The 18,437-nt window shown below is 36.4% G+C and overlaps 1 protein-coding gene across 2 annotated transcripts in view; it reads left to right on the top strand.

The window, feature by feature from the left end:
• The window catches only part of UNC13C (unc-13 homolog C), a 491,690-nt gene that overhangs the window by 382,156 nt on the left and 91,097 nt on the right, over positions 1–18,437 (top strand). For both annotated transcript variants that reach the window (XM_053670097.1, XM_053670096.1), the window contains 2 exons: positions 5,223–5,300; positions 9,698–9,775. In XM_053670097.1, coding sequence (XP_053526072.1) covers positions 5,223–5,300; positions 9,698–9,775 — 156 coding nt within the window. The remainder of the gene's footprint in view (positions 1–5,222; positions 5,301–9,697; positions 9,776–18,437) is intronic.

The following is an 18,437-nucleotide window of genomic DNA, read 5'->3' as shown; positions in this document are numbered from 1 at the left end:
GGCCAAACCTATGTATCTAGGGGGGTTTACCTTTGTTGGATGCGTTAAAATCTACTGTTGTAAAGCACTGAACTGACATTTCTAATGTCATTTAACAGATAAAACAGAGTATTCTTGTTTTCTCTGTGTTGCTCTAATGCTATGACGTTCCATGCCTAAAATGTGACTGTGAAAATGCATTTCAGACCAGGACTTTTAATCTTACTGATTATATGAGTAAATCTCTACGTAAACCTACTGGTAGTGTTGACAGGCTATTTAGTTTATTCCTACTCATGTGGCATTAGCTTAGGAGACTTTGTGTAAGTCTCCTAATTGTGTAATTGATGGCCATCCGACTCAATAGTAACAGAACCTGCATGTCAAATCAGATATATTGAAGCTTGGAGATGTTAGAGTCACTCTATGTAATCCTTTAAATACAGCAGAAGCCCTCTCTTCGCTGCCACCATCCTTTAGAACACTTCATCTCGTCTAATCTGGAGCTCTTTGAATGGCAGCTCCTTTGCTGCATCCAGCAAAGAACAGTCCCCACCTCATGACTATCTCATCATTTAAACTCTGTTTTTTTATAGAACATGATGCAAACAGCCCCTGGTAGGCTACTTGCCACCTCTCTCTCTATGTCGTCACCACTTCTGAACTCCAACAGTCCGATAAAAATGAAATAATGACCTAAATTCACGCATTCAGAAGTCCTACCTTCCAGGCTTTACTAAGTACCCCTTCCATCAACAGATTCTCTCTGAACAGTTGTCCCCACCCTGCCATGATTAGTTAGGACAAAGGTGCTTAAGCGTCAGCTTGCATCAGTATCACTTAGAGACTTCTTAAAAAATAGATTACTGAGACAAAACCCCAGAACTGCTGACTCTATAATCTGCAATAAAATCAGAGAATTTGCATTTCCAATAAGTTGCAGGTAATGCTAGTGTTGCTGCTGGAGACACGTCTTAGGCAGGCGTGTCTTAAGTAACTAACTACTTACTAGTGTTAAAGAACTAATGTCTTACTAATATTAAATACTCACTAGTAGTAACTAAAGAACTAATAGAGAGATTTACATTACTGAATAAATTAGAATGAAACTGAGGTTGCTCCTAAAATCTGTATGTGACTTTTCATTCAGGTTTACTTTGTATGCCAGTAAGGAAATGAATGTTATTACAGCCAGTGCACCCACAACTCTCAAGAGCACAGCCTACGTGGCTGAGCGCTTTTCCTTACTCCCAGCCCATCATGACTTGCTAACCACTGACATTTGTAGGCATGTGGATGTGAGATCTTAGGCTCAGTTTTCTCCCAGCAGGAATCCAAAAGACTAAGGTTTTTCTATGAAGTAAAGTCGCATATTAGACCCTGTGGGGATACCTTGGTGATGATCAGAAATGGGGGTTTGGATCCCCTGCCCAAACTTCATCTTGAACAACCGATAATGTCTGTGTTGCAATAAGCTCCTAAAGTCAGGCTTTTGTTTGTTTTTGTTTTTGTTTTTGTTTTTGCAATTTAGTGAAATGGTTCTTACAGTTTACACTATCATTAGAATCTGTAAATTGAGATAGTGTTCATATGTATGCGTGAATTAGCTCTCCTTAGGTAAGTCCCAAAGTAAGGTTTAGCATAATATCTAAAGTAAAATTTGAACAGCTGCATTTGAAAGATACTCAAGTTCAATCAACCATGTTTTCCCAGATTTATTGGTCTGTTGCTTGATAAGATTTTATATTTTCCATGGCTGATCTTCTGTTTAAACTGACACATATTATCATTTTAGTTTGTACTTCCACAGAGTATTGATTTTCTTCTGCATGTTATCCCTAATTTCAGGTTTTCATCCTAATCTTAAAAGTCTATAAGACAAATTTATAGACACAGTTGGTGGATTCATTTTGGAGATTAACTCTGTCTCCATCAGTTTAACTCCTCGGAGTGTCTCCCTGAGTTGATTTTAAGCAACAAAGAAAATTAAGATGAATATATTTTACAAAAAGGAAATAAAAGCTTTTTGTGGCCTTGTTTTTCTATGAAAAGAGATGGCATATAGCTACTGTTATTCTCTCTCCTAAGAAAAATCACATCCACACTTGAGTTTTGGTAAATTCAGGCTATTAATTAAAAGCAGTAGCTTGCAAGCTCATTGATACATTTTTAAGTAATTAAAATAAAATGTAACAGAGTTTGTTTGTTTCCCTTGTTTTGCATAATTAATAGAAGCAGAGGGCATCCTTAGGCTCAGAAATACTTATTAGATGGAAAAGAAAAATGTAGAATTGGGATGAAAAGCACAAAAAGAGGGGAAAGATTAGGCAATATTTTAAGCAAATTTTGCATTAATGAATAACATAGAAAATTAAGGAAAGTATAGAGAGATATTGTGATACAACAAAAGCTGAAGTTTTACATTTTAAGAGGTGGTGTTTGCTTTAATTGGTAAGGCTCCTTATCATAAAAAATTATTGAAAATATTTATTGCTAAGTGTCATGTACAAGAATACTCTGACCCTCCTCAGAATGAGATACCGTATCTTACTGTGTGTAATGCTCTGCTTTGTATAATGTACGCCCACATTTTTGGCCCCAACCTTCAGGTAAAGAATCCTTCATTTAAATTTTTACTTTTTTTAAATTTATTTTTTAATTGATTATGCCATTACAGTTGTTTTATTCCCCCCTTCATTCCCCTCCACCCTACCCCCCTATCCCCACCATTACCCCCCTTTAGTTTATGACCATGTGTCTCAAGTTCTTTAGATTCTATATTTCCCATACTATTCTTGCCCCCCATCTATTTTCTATCTACTGCCTATGCTACTTATTTTCTGTACCTTCTCCCCCCTTCTCCTCCTCCCACTCCCCTGTTGCTAACCCTCCTTGAGATCCTCATTTCTATGTTTCCACTCCTGATCTAGCTGTCCTCTTAGATTGCTTTTGTTTTAGATGTGATTGTTAATAACTGAGTTTACTGTCCTTTCACTGCTCATCTTTTTTTAACTTCTTTTTCTTAGGTAAGTCCCTTTAACATTTCATATAATAAGGGCTTGGTGATGATGAACTCCTTGAATTTGATCTTATCTGAGAGGCACTTTATCTGTCCTTCCATTCTAAATGAAAGTTTTGCTGGATTTTCTTTAGATTTCATGACTTGGAATACCTCTTTCCAGCCCCTCTTGCCTGTAAGGTCTCTTTTGAAAAATCAGCTGACAGTCTGATGGGAAGTCCTTTGTAGGTGACTGTCCCCTTAGCTCTTGCTGCTTCTAGGATTCTCTCCTTCATTTTAATCTTGGCTAATGTAATGATGATGTGCCTTGGTGTGTTCCTTCTTGGGTCCAACTTCTTTGGTACTCTCTGAGCTTCCTGGATTTCCTGGAAGTCTATTTCCTTTGCCAGCTTGGGGAAATTCTCCTTTATTATTTGTTCAAATAAGTTTTCCACTGGTGGCTGTGCCTTTCCCCCTTCTGGTACCCCTATAATTCGGATATTGGAACGTTTAAAGATGTGCTGGAGGTTCCTAAGACTCTCCTCATTTTTTTGAATTCTTGCTTCTTCACTCTTTTCTGTTTGGCCATTATTTGCTTTCTTTTGGTCCACTCCCTTGATTTGAGTCCCAATTTCCTTTTCATCACTATTGGTCTCCTGTGAAATTCCATTCATTTCAATTAGTTTCACCTTCCTATGTTTGTGTAATTTGTGGCTATAATCAACCAGTTCTGTGAGCATCCTGATCACCAGTGTTTTAAACTGTGTGTCTGAGAGTTTTGCTATTTCTTCATCGCTTAGATTTATAGGCTCTGGGGCTTTGAGATCTTCTTGAGCCATTTTTGGTCTGTTCATACCCCTTAAGTATGAGGAGGGGAGCCTTGGACTCCCAGGTTGCTGGGTTGTGAGGCTGTATGTGGGGGCGTGGTCAGAGCGGGGAAATGGCGGCCCCCTCTGCTGTTTTTGTGCAGCTGGGTGAGGAGCAGAGCCTCAGGTGGTTCACCAGGGCCGGGCCACTCAGAGTCGCTGGGTTATGACGCTGTATGTGGAGGCGGGGTCAGAGCAAGGAAATGGCAGAGCCCACCGCTGCCGCTGGGTCCGGTCCAATTGCCCACTCCCTCGCTTGTCTATCCGTGCACAAATGTGAATGCGAGACCACAGTCAACCCGCAGTCCTGCTCCCTCGCTGTTTCCCCGTGGTCGCTCCCTGGGTCTCTCACTAGGTCCAACCCTGCGCCTGGATTCCGCGCGCCTGAGTCCGTCAGACCGACTTTTCCTGTGCAACCCCACTCCGCCAGCTGCTGGTTTCCCCCCTCTTATGGGTCAGTCTGAAGAATTTATTGTTAACGGACTTCCCAAAAGTTCAATTTTGTGTGTTCTGGGTATGTTTTCTGTTGCTAATATTTAGTTGTCTCTAAACTTGGTTGTGTAAGAAAGCACGGCGTCTCCACCTATGCTTCCATCTTAGTGGAAGTCTAAATTTTTAATTCAGGTATTTATTTATTCATATTTAGATACAAATAGGTTCAACAAAACCAATTGTTGTATTCTAGGATATTATTTTACATACAGATATCATTATTGCTTTCTAGAGTTATACTTTTAATGCATAAGCATAAATAAGAATCAAAAACATTTATATAGATACAGAATTAGTACTATCCATGTATAATGTGCATCCTTACTTTTCCCTCAAAAATTGGGCAAAAAAAATGCTCATTATACATGTCAAAATATGGTATTTAGGAACAGTGGAGAAAGTTGAGAAAATGACCACCCCAAAGAATCTTGGCATGATATATGTGGGCGCAAGGGTGGTAACTAGAAATCCTAAGAGATCATTCAAAGCATAAGGTGTTATTTAGTCAGAAAAAAAAAAAAGACAAAGCATTAGGAGTCATTGGTAGTCAAGCACAGAGATTTAAGGTTTGCCACAAAAATCATTGGTATATCTTCAGAGCATTTAGTAAAGTTAGAAGTAAAGAATTTTGTGATGGAGTATATTGTATTAAAATAGAATGAATCCATGTGGGATATCTTCTGAATATAACAAGAAATATAACAAATTTTCATCTAAATAGTTTAATTGAAATTCTTTTTTGGCAAGAGGTAGAATTAATCATTGCTTATAAAACATTGAAAAAAACAAGAAAAGTTTGCCTGGCTATCATTAATCTCTACCACGTACATACAAAAATATGTACTTACCTGGATACATTTGACAATGTTTTTGTTATTTTTTCCTAGACTATCAATAAAGTACTGCTTCAGTATGCTGCAATTGTATCAAGTGATTTTCCTTCCTACTGTGATAAGGAAAATGTGGTAAGTAAAAATGTCTCCACTCTCAAGTATTCCTCAGTTGAGATCCACTTATTACAACTGATGAATAAGCAAGAGAAATTGATTTCTTTGGGTTTTCACACAGGATGATAGTAAAGAGGTAACTCCAGAAGTTGTCTGAAAGCTTCCCTAGTGACCGTGAACCAGTTACAATACAGAAGAAGTCAGGGGATGGTGGGGGGCATCTCAGTGCCAGACCCCTTGCGGTGGGTGTTCCATGAAGATGAGGAGCAAGACAAAGAATTGAAAACCCACATTATTGTAAGGCAGTGAAGCTGAGAACTAGGGAGTTAAAAAACTCAGTGTCAGCACAAACCAGTTTAGTTTTATACCACTACTAAAATGACTATAATTTATTCTTTCAGTTTCAAATATATTGAGGATGGTTAATGTAAGGAATGATGTTGATTTTCACTCTGAATTATTAATTTGGCCTTTTATTTTTTTTGGATGGTTGAGAATATTTATAAAAACCAAACCAATATTGCAGCTTAATAAAAGACATAAAGAAAAGCATGACAAACTAAAGTGATTTGCAATACAATGTGTTTTCTATGGCAGAAGATGAAATCTTTCTTATTCAGTACATGTAATATTAGGAGAAAAATGCTGGTAGCATTATAGGAATAAAAAGTCAGCACTGAAAAAAGTATTTTTAAAAAAACAGTACAATTGTTTTAAAGAGGAAAACCATTTCCCCCCTTCAAAAAATCAGTACTATCGAGCAGATCTAAAAAAGAATTCTTTAAAAGGGCTTCTAGTCTTCTCCTTGAAAATTCCTTGACCTCTTGCTGACAGCTCATTAAGGTAAATCAGTTCTAATTGTTCTTGAGGGTCCCATAAGATTTTTTTTTCTTTTCAGTTAATATGCTGTCCAGGAATGTTATCAAAACTCAGATATCTTAGCAGCTATCTCTAATTGGCATTGATTATAAATATTGTAATGGGCAAGAAAGAATATTTATTTATATAATGTACATATTTTTAATTAAAGGATAATACATTTGAAAAGTAACATGCTGAAAATCAAAACAGCACCAGATAATTTTAGAAAAAAATCTGATTTTATTAGGATAGCCAAATTGAAGAATTTGAAAGGTGTCTAGGAATTACCAAGGCTAATTCCTGTCATTCAAAAAGAAAAATTACTTTTAAAGGCCCTTGCAGACTTCCACTTTATGTGTTAACATTCCAGAGTGTATTTTAATTTTTTAAAAACTGAGAAAAAATAATATATCAATGTTTATTGCATTATTTTCTGGTTTGTCCCTGTGTATTTTATAATTTTCAAAATCAAATTTTTATAAAGAAGTAAAAAACAACATCGCAAACATTATAGCACAGGAACTTAACTTTTTCTTTTCCTCAATGCTTTTTCCCCCTTAGTTACTGCTATCTTGATCAACCTGAAAGTCTCACTCAAATGCCAAGTTTTATTTTAGCTTTTCCATGAAAGAATATCAATTAGCTGCTTAGTTTATTGTTTCAGCTGAGGCACATTGAAGAAATACTTTGATACATTTGTATGTTTACATATAATTTTGTTACGGATGTCTTTCAATATCAGCATTGAAATTTATTATTTTTCTTTTCTAAGTATATATATGTATGTACATGTATATATATGTGTGTGTGTGTGTGTGTGTATATATATATATATATATATATATATATATATATATATGGTAACTTATCTATATCATGTGCAAATTGATCTAGATACTTTTAAGGAGAGACATCTTTTAAGAGATGACCAGAATGTTGGCTCTTTCAGGCGTCAGAATTAAAAAGACAGCAGGTATATAAAATATATGTGGCAGAATAATTTTTTTCTCTATTGTGACATTTTAAATTGGAAATGTTAGAAGTTTTTAATCCATTTTTTCTACATTCCAAAATATAGCAAAGCAACATTATCTATGTCAGAATTGCTTGATTTTGAATTCTTCTAAAAATCTTTTTCAACTTAAAACCTTACTTCAATCACATAGAAATAGCCATAGTCTGAACAAAACTAACTTTTATTGTCATTGTATCTTAAATTTCTAACTTTGTTCCAGATTTAGATAAAATGCAATGCATTATGATATTTTCAGAGAAAAACCCAAACTATGCAATAAAAAGATTACAACATGACTTCAAACATAGGTTATTTTATCTTACTAAAATCATCAGCAAATGATAATTCCATCTGAGGTTAATGTTCCCTTTACTATGGGAGGTATTTTTTGCTCTTTGTTTTTGTTTTTTCCATTCACTATGGAGATCTTTTAGAGTAAAAGCTGTTTCGTGATTCAGTGCAAGGTAGATTTGAGTAATTAAATTCTTAATAGCAATTTAATAAATTGATTCAACAAAATCAACATTTGAACATTTCAAGGTGAGGGAAAGCTGAATCCAAGAGGAAAGTCTCCTGTTTATTTTTATCTCCCTCTGGATAATTGCATCTCTTTTTCTCCGTGTCACCTTACCCCGGTCGTTAGAATCCATGCCAGGTGAGCCCTGGTGTATGTTTCATTTCGTTTAGTAACTCTTTTCCATCAGAAATGATCATATGAAACTGGTTTGGAGGTCCAGTTTTTATTTATAAAACTGGTACTAGAGTACTGTTATATGTGCCCCCCAAAATGATAAGTTTGAAGGTTAACATCAAATATTCATAAGAGCCTACCTACCCTGCTAACTTCGACGTGTGGGGAGCAGAGTGATAAAATGTTCCTCCCAGGTAGTCTTCGTGTTTCTCATTAAGAGCAATGGTCTTACTTTGATCTCAGTTTTCTCCCTGGTGGGATTTCCGAAATCCCAGCCAAATCTTCACCCTCTGCAATGAAAATAAAAATCTCAATAACCTTACTCCTTAGGTGTAAAAAACGTCTATTGTCTCAGCTTGTTAAGTTTGGGTCAGATGCTGAAATCCCTGAAAGTATGACCAGCCAGGCCACCGGAAGGTCTAAGCCTAAACCAAGTGTCTCTCAGTCATGGCAGGAGATCAGAATCAATTGTGGCACATGTTGTTCAGCTTATTGCACAGCAACTATGGAAGATAGGTATCTGTGTTCAAAAAATCAAGTATTTATGTGATTGTAATCAAGGGAACAGAACACAAGTTTAAAATTGTTTTCATAAATCGAAGTTAGGATGTGGTCACTTGAGAGTAAAGTAGAAAGTTTTCAAAGGTCAGTGCTGTGGTTAAAGCAATAATAAAATCTTTCCACTTAAGAGAGTTAACACCTCTCTGATGTCCTGTAAATTCTTTGCATGCCTCTCTCTGATTCATTACTGGATTATTTCCCAGCAACTTGGAAGATATATTCATTTTCCTTTCTTTTCCTTGATCTATCTACTGGCTTTTGGGGATGAGTATGCAGCAAATATTAAATTACTCTAGAACTATTCTGAATTCTCTTTTCCAATTATAAACTAATTCCTACTATTCAAAGGTCATGTCTAGTCCTGTCACAAAGCTTTGTATCTTTGTGTTATTATTTTATTTCTGCCTTCTCAGAAACAACAGGTTAAGAAACATGCTATAAGCAAGCATAAGGCTCTGTGCAATACTCTATGCAAAAAAAAAAAGGCAGAAAAAGACACAGCAGCACATAAGCACATACAGTGCATTTCAGGTCTGCTTATGAGTGAAAAGCAACTCAAATGTAAAGTAAAACAAACCTTAAGTAAGTGACCAAAGGATACAATCTAAGAAAGAAAAGGCTATACCCTAAATAATGGGTATGACTCAGTGAGGCAAAGGAGACTAAAGGAAGAGGCTGCCTGCAAAGCAAAGTTACAGCATCTGCAAAGTGCAGGTGTTTTGTGAGGAATAGATTGCAGAGTTGGAGAGAATCGTGCTGCAGTAGAGGAAGATGAGAGGGAAACATACTTTACAGCCAGGTAATGAGGACCTTGAATACCAGTGTGTGGGCTTTGTAGCCAAAGGGAATCCATTTAAGGTGTTTTGTTGGTGGTGTTTTGTTTTGTTTTGTTTTTAATTTTTAAAATTCATGTGATTTTTAAAAGTGAAATAAAAGAAAATCTTAAACTAATTTGTTTTTCTTAAAATAAAGTTTTAAAAACACGATTTGGTTCATCTCTAAGTGTATAATGCCCAGATGTTAAGAATGAAAGACACTTTAGTAGAAAGTCTTCAATGCTTTATTGTCAGCCTATATTACCAAATTTCATGCTTTTAAGTGGTCATTATATTCTTCCCTTCCACTTAAGTGTTAAATAGCATAATCTTGAAGTAGCAGAATTATTTGCCAAATATGGTAGGACTTCAGTGATAGTGGTATACTCTTACATTTAAGGTAAGCTCGTTCAATAATTAAGTGCATAAAGGATTCTCACACTACTTATTTTTTTATTTGCTTTATTTATAGCCCTGCATACTAATGAACAATATTCAACAATTGCGGGTCCAGTTGGAAAAAATGTTTGAATCCATGGGAGGAAAAGAGGTGAGTATATTTTATAGCTGCGCTTGCCAAATACCTACTTAGAAATCATTAGCAGTATATCTCTTTGCAATTTAAAGATTTATAATCAAATTTTACATGGTTTAGCTAAGGAATAGAAATGATAATGATCTAAAACTCCATTAATAACTGAGGTGATTATTATGCCCACAACAGAATACATTATTAAATATATTAGCAGTGTGATGAGTGTGTGTGTATATATAATATATATGTATATAGTCCTACACATACACAATTAAATACATATGCCAATGACCTGTAAAGTTCCACAAAGCACAGATTTTTTCCTCTGTGTTGTGTCCTGTCAACTTGACATCAGTGTTCATTCTGAAATGTGTTTTGTGGTGTTGGGTGCCTCTGATGTATTGGTGGTTTATTGTTCGCATCTGAGAGTCTCTGTCAGAAATGTGTTGTGTGCTGTCATAACGTGTCCTGTCTTTGTCCAACATCTTTGACTGGCAACCTCATGAGCAGAAGAAGGAAGGAGAGAGATTCTTTTATGAGGTTTGTGATGTAGTAAGCATCTTACCCTTTACCTGGCTGATCCACCCCCTAAGCCTGAAGACCATTGCGCTTCCTACTTACTCTCAGTTACGTGTTCAGATCAGGCAGACAATGGAACACGAGCTGTGCCCCTGCCTCCTCCTGCTGCCGCAGCCTTTCCTTTCACAAACCAATGAGCATGTGGGGAATGAGGGCTGGAGATGGTGCCACGAGGGAGTCCCACCGCTGGCTTCCTCCCACCACCACCCCCCCCCATCAGAGTCCCCCAAGGGTGGTTAGAATGTGGGAGTATATCTGGCTAAGATTTTATTTACAGCGTTCCTTATTGTGGTAAGTATATAAGAGATACATAAAACTAGGTTTGATTTCAAAGCAGAGATCTCTTCTATTTCTAAGTTTATAAGGCCCAAAATGCTTCTTTTAAGATTGGGCCCCTTGACTTGGGAGGTTGTCCCCCCTCCAAGGTGACATTTCTACATTCCCCCCACCCCCTCTTTTTTGTCCTCCATGAGCCTCACTCTTTTAAAAAACAAGCTTGCTATGTAGCATCCTGCAGACAAGAAGCACTCGGATACATGTGTGAGGATGCTTCAAAATCAAATGCGGATGCGTTGCGCTTCTTGCTGCTGCAGACCCAGTCTGATCTGTATGAAAAAGCTTCATTCCCCAAAGTGTGCTACTGGTTTTGCACAGTTTGAGAGCATGAATCTCATTTGCTGAGTTAGAGGAGCACAAGCAATTGGGGACCATAAGTGGGGATGCCCTTTGTAATTTTAGTGATGTTTTATATTCGGACATTAAGTCCACTATTTTGAAAAGCAGTGAAGAAATTGCTGTTTTTTTCTGGGAAATTTCATCTCCTTTCAGTGAATATTAAAGACCACCAATCACTAATGGATGAAGTTATATTTTAAGTGCCATATTTCCAGAAATTTCTCCTAATGATACTACTATTTTATTACTCTTTGTGGTTGAACTCTAATATGAGTGACATTGCTAAGCTGCATATTAACCAGACAAATCATACTTGAACTTGAAAAACAACTGTGTGGGCCAACCCACTCACTAACCAGGAAAGTTGTGGGGTGGCTTGTTCACCAACCAAAAATGGATTGTTTGTTTCAGATAAAATCTCCAGCTTGAACTGTGCAAGTTTCATCTTATAAACTTAGTTGCAAATCTATGGCTACACCGCAGAACCCTTCTTACTACAGAAAAATAATAAAGATAGAAATACTAACCTTGGTGCTTTCTCCTTTCATAACCCTGGCAATGTCAATTACTAAACTCCTTGTACATAATTTAAAGGAAAAATTCAATTAAATAAATGAATGTCTAGCTTCTAAGAATATAATTTGTTAGAGGGACAGCATGAACCTAGCTTCTTTCTTTCCAACTTTTAAATAGTTTTTATCTCTTCTTTCCTTTTCTTCACCCTCTTCTATATTCTCCAGTCTATGCAGTTTCTTTTTTTCTCATTCTTTTCCATTTTTATCCCTTGTCATCTGCTGCTAAGAAAACGCTGTCAGCAGACCAAGTCAGCATTGCACAAGGGTTGATAAAATGCCAGGAGGAAGCAAGACCTGAACCCAAGTCTGAATGTAGCATGCAGGCTCCCAGACGGAAATAAGCTTTATTATGAATACAGAATTATGTTAGAATTGCCCATCACTATGCCTAGCCTCCTCTAGGCACCAGAAGCTCAAAATAATAGGCAGAGCCCTCCAGTGCAATTATCTATAAACTGCAGTATCCAAGTGGGTCCCTTAACTCAGGGCTTTGATAAAGATGACATAAAGGATTTTATTGAGAATGACAGAATTTACCCTTTGGTATGAAAAATACATGTAGCACTTATAAAGGGCTTAATCAAGCCCTTCAGGGTGATACAGTGTGTTCTAGTGCTAATCCCCAGTTTTTCCTCACAGTGAAACTGGTTATAAAACCTTGACTAAGAGAAACTTCACAACCTAGATCTTATTCTTCTTTTATAGAAGTTTCTTCTTATTTTCGTCCCCTACCATCTGTACTAGGATGTGTACTTCTTTCTATAAAAACCTAATTAGCAAATGATTGCTTGCGTACTTGCTCAAAATAGTTTTTAGTGTCATGTGTTAATTGGTTGGCTTCTAACAGCAGTGTTGCTCACCTCCTGTACTGTCTGCGCGGTGCTGGCTGCTTGCAGGCCTGGCTGCTTGATGCTGCAGCTCTCAGCCGCTCTAACCAAGCATGGCTGGGGCAGCTGCTCTTTCTTGGCAGGATGAAGCTCTTCCCTCCACAGAAAGAATGTTTCAAACACTTTTGGGGGTGGAAAGAGTTACTGTCTGTATGGAGTCCGCAATAATAACATTGCCTGTTGGGGTGACGATCTTGGGCTTGATACAGTTGACCTTGGCTCTGGAAGCAGTCACAGTAGCGACTGCAAGCCATGTCCTACAGCCATGTAGACACATTCTTTCAAATGCCCTATTTAGAAAAAAAAGAGAGAGAGAAAAAAGCAAACCACTAAATTTCTTCTTGTATCGTGACTTTCCAACACGCTTCTCTGTATACTAATTAATAGCATGTTTTGGCATAACAACTCTAATTACTTCAGAGAATTTTTTTAAATGTCACAGAAACCCTGAAGCAAAAGTAACCTCTAAGCATGAGGCCCAGAGTCTTTTTTTCAAAAAGCATCTCACATGATTTTTATGTGCATACAAGTTTTGGGAATTGCTATACCAAAACAGATAAAGTAGACAACCGAAATATGGAGTGACTTGAGGTAGAAGTTACATTGTTTATACCACAATCCCCGAACTGTATTACCTATCCCCTTATCACATAATAACAGTAAAAAGATGATCAGGATGCTAGGTAATCATTTTCATTGATTGGTGAATGGTTGTGTTATTATCCTATAAAAGCTCAAATAGCTCAAAAGTAAAACAGATACATTTTGGTTATACTGTTGTACTAGCTTCATTATTTGATGAGTGTAACTTCAGTACTTATCAAGTGCAAATAAATACCTAGTCCGTCTGTGTTCCTTTTTTCATACATGCCTACTGTTACAGCCTGTCAGAGAGCTTAGTTGTATTTCCTTGACCAGCAATCTCATTTGCACAAGAATGTGAAAAAGAAAGTCATATAATCCAAAACTTAATTTCAGGAAGTCATAGTATATTCATTACTAAACTCTACAGAACTTGTAGAAATTGATTTAGAAATTGTAACTGTGCTGTGTAAGCAAAAGATGCATTACTCCTTCACAGGATTTTGCTGGTGCAGTCTTCTTGGTGGCAGAATCCGTAATTAGCCTTAGGCCTGCTAACCTACTGACAGCAATTCAAATTCTAGAAGTTAGCCATTATTAAGACATTTGGGGGAAGTAGGGGGGTTTGTTTGCTTAGCTAAATTCTCTCATTCTGCTGACTACAAAGACCAATTAGGTACAACAATAATGTTATTTTGATTGGTATGTCTCAGAAAAGATTGAATCTTTTTTCTCATTGAGTTGTGGGAACCTTTCCTGAACAGGACCAAAGGAATCTGTAACAAAACCCCACCTATTCTAAAAATGTGTTTATTTTAATAACAGCAACTTAATTATTTTTGTTTTTAATGATGAATTTGATGTGTTGGTTAGAAACTGCATCTGGTTGCCCAAAAGCTTCTGCATGTAGCTGATTGAAATTCATCATAAAATATTTGGCCATACAGACTGTCTTTGGCTAAAGCAATACCTGACCAGAGAAGACAAAAATTAACTTCTGTCATATTTTACTTAGCACTGTCCTCTCAACTTAATATTTGCTAGGCAATAGGCGATTGAAGATCATGGCTTTAAGGTAAATAACACTCCATGTCAGTAGTTCTTGAACTTCAGCATACATCAGAACTACCTGAAGAGCTTATTAAAACACATGCTGCAGAATTCCATCCCCAGAGTATTTGATTCAGTAGGTCTGGCATGGGGCCCGATGGTTTGCATTTGTAACAACTTTCCAGTGATGCTGATGCTACTGGTCAGGGGACCACATTTTGAGAATTACTTCTCTTTTCTTTTAGAACAGCAACCAGATACTTAGGAAATGGCTTAGAATACCTCTTAGTCTTATCCTGACTGCCCTATTTAATATGCTTTGAAAGAATCTTGAAAACACCCGGAATTCATTTTTTTTGATGGAATTTGATACAGTGTGCAATAGTGCAGGCAAATGTTTGGATGAAAAATGTAATATTCTAAAAATACAGATGGCCAATTTGTAGTCAAATACAAATATCCAGCATTTTTTAAGCATCTGGAATACTTCCATTTTATATTTAATCTTATTAAAAGATGTGGCATTGTTGTAAAGAGGCTAAACTTTAGCTCAGGTTTCCGATAAGGGTTTCTGATCTGTCTCACCTTTTCTCCTTAATGTAAATAGAGATTATAATTTCCTAGTTAATACATTAGTGCAAATCAACCTTCCGTTTTTATCTATTTTATAGCAAGTACAAAATAAAATTAGTAAGTATGACTTACATGTCACTAGATAATAAAATAGATCATTTTAACTAGTTGTATTATGTCTTCCTTTTAGTTCTCAAATGTCTCCTAAAACAGTTTGCCAAGTTCTTCCTATTTAATTGAAGTGTTTATTGTTACCTACTTATATTGACTGCATTTATTGGGGTTGGGGCAGGAGTTGAGATAGGAAATAAAAAGATTAGAAAACAAATTCATTAGCCTCAAGGAGCTTACCAAGAGTAAGACCTGGTAAAACAGCAGTCAGACCAGGTATCCCTGTTCGCACCCATTGAAAGAGATATTTAAAATGACTCCCTGTTCTGCCGGGACCACTTTAAGCATCTCTTCCCCTTGGGACTGATTGTCTCATGAAAAACATGGGTTAGAGCACGTGAAACATGAAGACAGAATTTATTAGTTCGTTCAACACACATTTATGAGCTGTAAGTTGTACTAGGCACCACAGATTCAATAATTACTACGATGTAGACCCCACCCTCAAAGAACTCCAAGTTGGTTAATAGGAAGTCAGAACAATTAAAGAGGTAAGGTTTGTGGGGGAAGGACTCCCAACATTTTCTAAATTTAAAAATAAAGTTCAAAGGAAAGTCCTTGTTGTTACTTCTTATCCTGTAATCATTTAAAGAATAAACTTAAATCTTTAGCCTTTTATTGTATAAATAAAGCTCAAAGGTGAGATGTCCTTTGGCTGAATGACAGTTATTTTAGTCTCTTGGCAGCAGACAACAAGAAAGACTTAAATATTTGAAGTGCTGGCTTTTATTTTGGCAGTATGCAGATATAGCCTGGTTTCTTTTGTCTTACCCATCTCTTCAATTAGGGTTAACAGTTTGGGCTTATATCTCAAGGCGTTTGGTTGATTTGAAGCGCAATGACAGTTGGAATTACTGCATACTCTCTCTTTAATTAGGATGAGAGACAGGTAGTAATGTTTTTCAACTACTGAAACCAAGAAGTTAGAAGCATGAATTTATGGCACTGATACCTCTACTGTGACAATTCATGCAAATCTGAATAAGGAAATGCCAGTTTATCTCTAAGTTCTTTGCAAGGGTCTCTTTTCAAATAATAATAATAATAAAAAGAGACAAAAATATAGGGTAACTTTGGTAGAGCTGGGGCATGTTTGCCTGCAGTAGAAAGAAACATCTTTTACCTTATTTCTGGCAGCGTACCACATGATCTATGCTGAAGACCACAGATCTACAAAGTGATTTGGGCATTTCAAAGAAAGTAACTTCCTGCTGAATTCAAAGGGAATTTTTTTTACCAATTTCTCAGTTATATATTTTAAGTTGAGCCAGGCACTTTAGAATGAATATTTTTTTAATCAAATAGAAGGGTTAAAGAAAAGTGATTTTTTTCAAAACAAAAAAAATAGCAAGAGCTCAGATAATTTTATAAGAAATTGCTTGAAGTAGTTCCCTGGTTAAAAGCCACTAGTGGGGTCAGCAGGTGCCGTGATGATATTTGGGCTCTATTGAAACAACTCTAGGAGCAATAGGATGAAATAGAAGAGAGAAAACAGGAATAAAGACACAACCCAGAGATGACTGAAATATAACCTGAATAAGAAATACCCTAGAACGGAAAATGAAGAGGGTAGGACAGAGAGAGAAAACACTTCAGAGACTCTCCACCTTGCACTAGGGATCGAAGTGGAAGCGAAAGGAAGAGAAAGAGGACTAAAAGGTGACTTTCATAATGCTGCCTTAAACAATTGTATGTTATCAATCAAATCTGAGACAATAAGAAAAATAAGTTAAGGATAAGCTAAAGATAATAAGATGACTCTTGGATATGTTGAGCTTGAGGTCATCAGAGTGGAAAAAGCAGAGGCAGGGGATGCAGACATGACGCAGCAGGTGTCCTGTGAAAGCTGGCCACCAGTGTTCTTGTTTGCGCCTGCACAGAAAGCCAAGCTTCTGTCAGGAAATGAAAACTGTCTACCGATATTAAAATTGCTAAAGTTTGACAGTTTCAGATTTTCAAGTAACGTCCAATTATTTGATAAGAAATCTCCATTCATGAAATACTTAAGGTGGACTAAAATAATTTCTGGGAAATGAGCATAATTTTACCCAACTGACCTATCTAACCCTTTCTGTATGATTTTGAAGTCATTATCTCAACAGATGAACAAACTACCTCGATGTATATATAAAACTAATGTGAAGACAAAATGCAAAATTTAGATAAGAAACAACCCCATTTCCTGAAGAGAACCTTACTATCTCAGCCATTTCCTTGACGGTGGCAAATGTGTGGGTGGGGAGTTATCACCCAGGGTGTTTGGAACCTGAAGACAGCAAGATGGATGGGCTTTTCTCCTATTCCCTATTCCGCCACATTTTCATCCAAATTAAATCAGGTTAAAATTGGTCTTAGGGCAACATCAACACATAATAAACAGCATTCAGCTTACACAGTTCCCTAGGATTGAGTCGGACAATCCACATGTGATTTCTTGGTAAAAGGTTGGGAAGTTATGGCTTATTAGGCTCATTGTCCTTAGATGCACTTTAGTGTGAGGTGTTTTTTTTTTTTTAAATAGTGTCTGATTGTCTTTCTGAATCACTGCCTTGCAACTAGTTATTGACTGGAACTCTCAAAAAGTATGAGATCAAGAATATGCTAATATTTCTACTCCTAGAGAAGGTTGCATCTGTTATGGTAGCCTGTATGTCCGTAGGTAAGAGCATCAGTCTATCTGATGAGAAAGGAAAAAGATACTCCAGATGAATCATCTTGGCTCTAATAGAGAGGCAGAAAAAAATTGACATCAAGGATTAGTTTGATATAATCAATAAAGCATCAAATATCAGATGCAACTTTTTATTTCTATTCCAATGTTTTCAGTCACACTGGCACATTGGTAGAACCTAAAGCTACCCAGCAAACATGGTATATAGATAAAACTCCTCCCTCACCGTTATTTAATGTTAGAAAATGCTCTTGAAGGATTACGGGATCAGTGTATACTATGTTTTCTTCCTGGTCTGGCTCCAGGAGTTTAAGCTGCTATTGGGTCCCATGTCTATTTGGTGTCCTTCTTAGTTTCCATTGTTGTAAGTCATTCTTTAAATTGTTCAATTCCCCAAAGTTGTCTTTATTCCATTCTCTTCTTTCAATAGTAGACCAGCCTCTATAAGAACTATAGGTATTAATAGTAAAAAACTGAATTTCTAAAGACTCAAAAAAAATTGGCTTATGTGTCAGAGACTAGTCTAGATTTCTCTTTATATACCTTTCTATTAGCATTATATTTACAACTCATTTGCAAAGACATAGCTGACAAACAGGATAAATTTTTCTAAATGCTGACAAACATTGTGTTATATTCTGCCAAGTTGATAGATTGATGTTTATTTGTGTTGGTTTATAGAATAACATTTTGTAACATTAACATTATTTTAAGAACTGAAACCAAATAAAAAGAAAAGTTGGCTTTTAAAATTTGCACTATAGGAACAAGCATTTAAAAAGCTATTTTATTTAATTATTTTTTCTTTTACCCCCTAGATTTGTTCAATAGCTTAGCTCCAAGCTATAAATACCTTCATATTAAAACGGAAACTTTAAATAAGTGTAAAACTTTGAATTTTGAGCACTCAGTTG

This window comes from Artibeus jamaicensis, unplaced genomic scaffold (assembly GCF_021234435.1).
Source record: "Artibeus jamaicensis isolate MK-2021 breed Jamaican fruit bat unplaced genomic scaffold, CSHL_Jam_final contig_548, whole genome shotgun sequence".
In the NCBI taxonomy this organism is placed as follows: Eukaryota; Metazoa; Chordata; class Mammalia; order Chiroptera; family Phyllostomidae; genus Artibeus; species Artibeus jamaicensis.
Note: the sequence above shows the minus strand (reverse complement) of the source record. Positions and strands in the feature narration are given on the sequence as shown.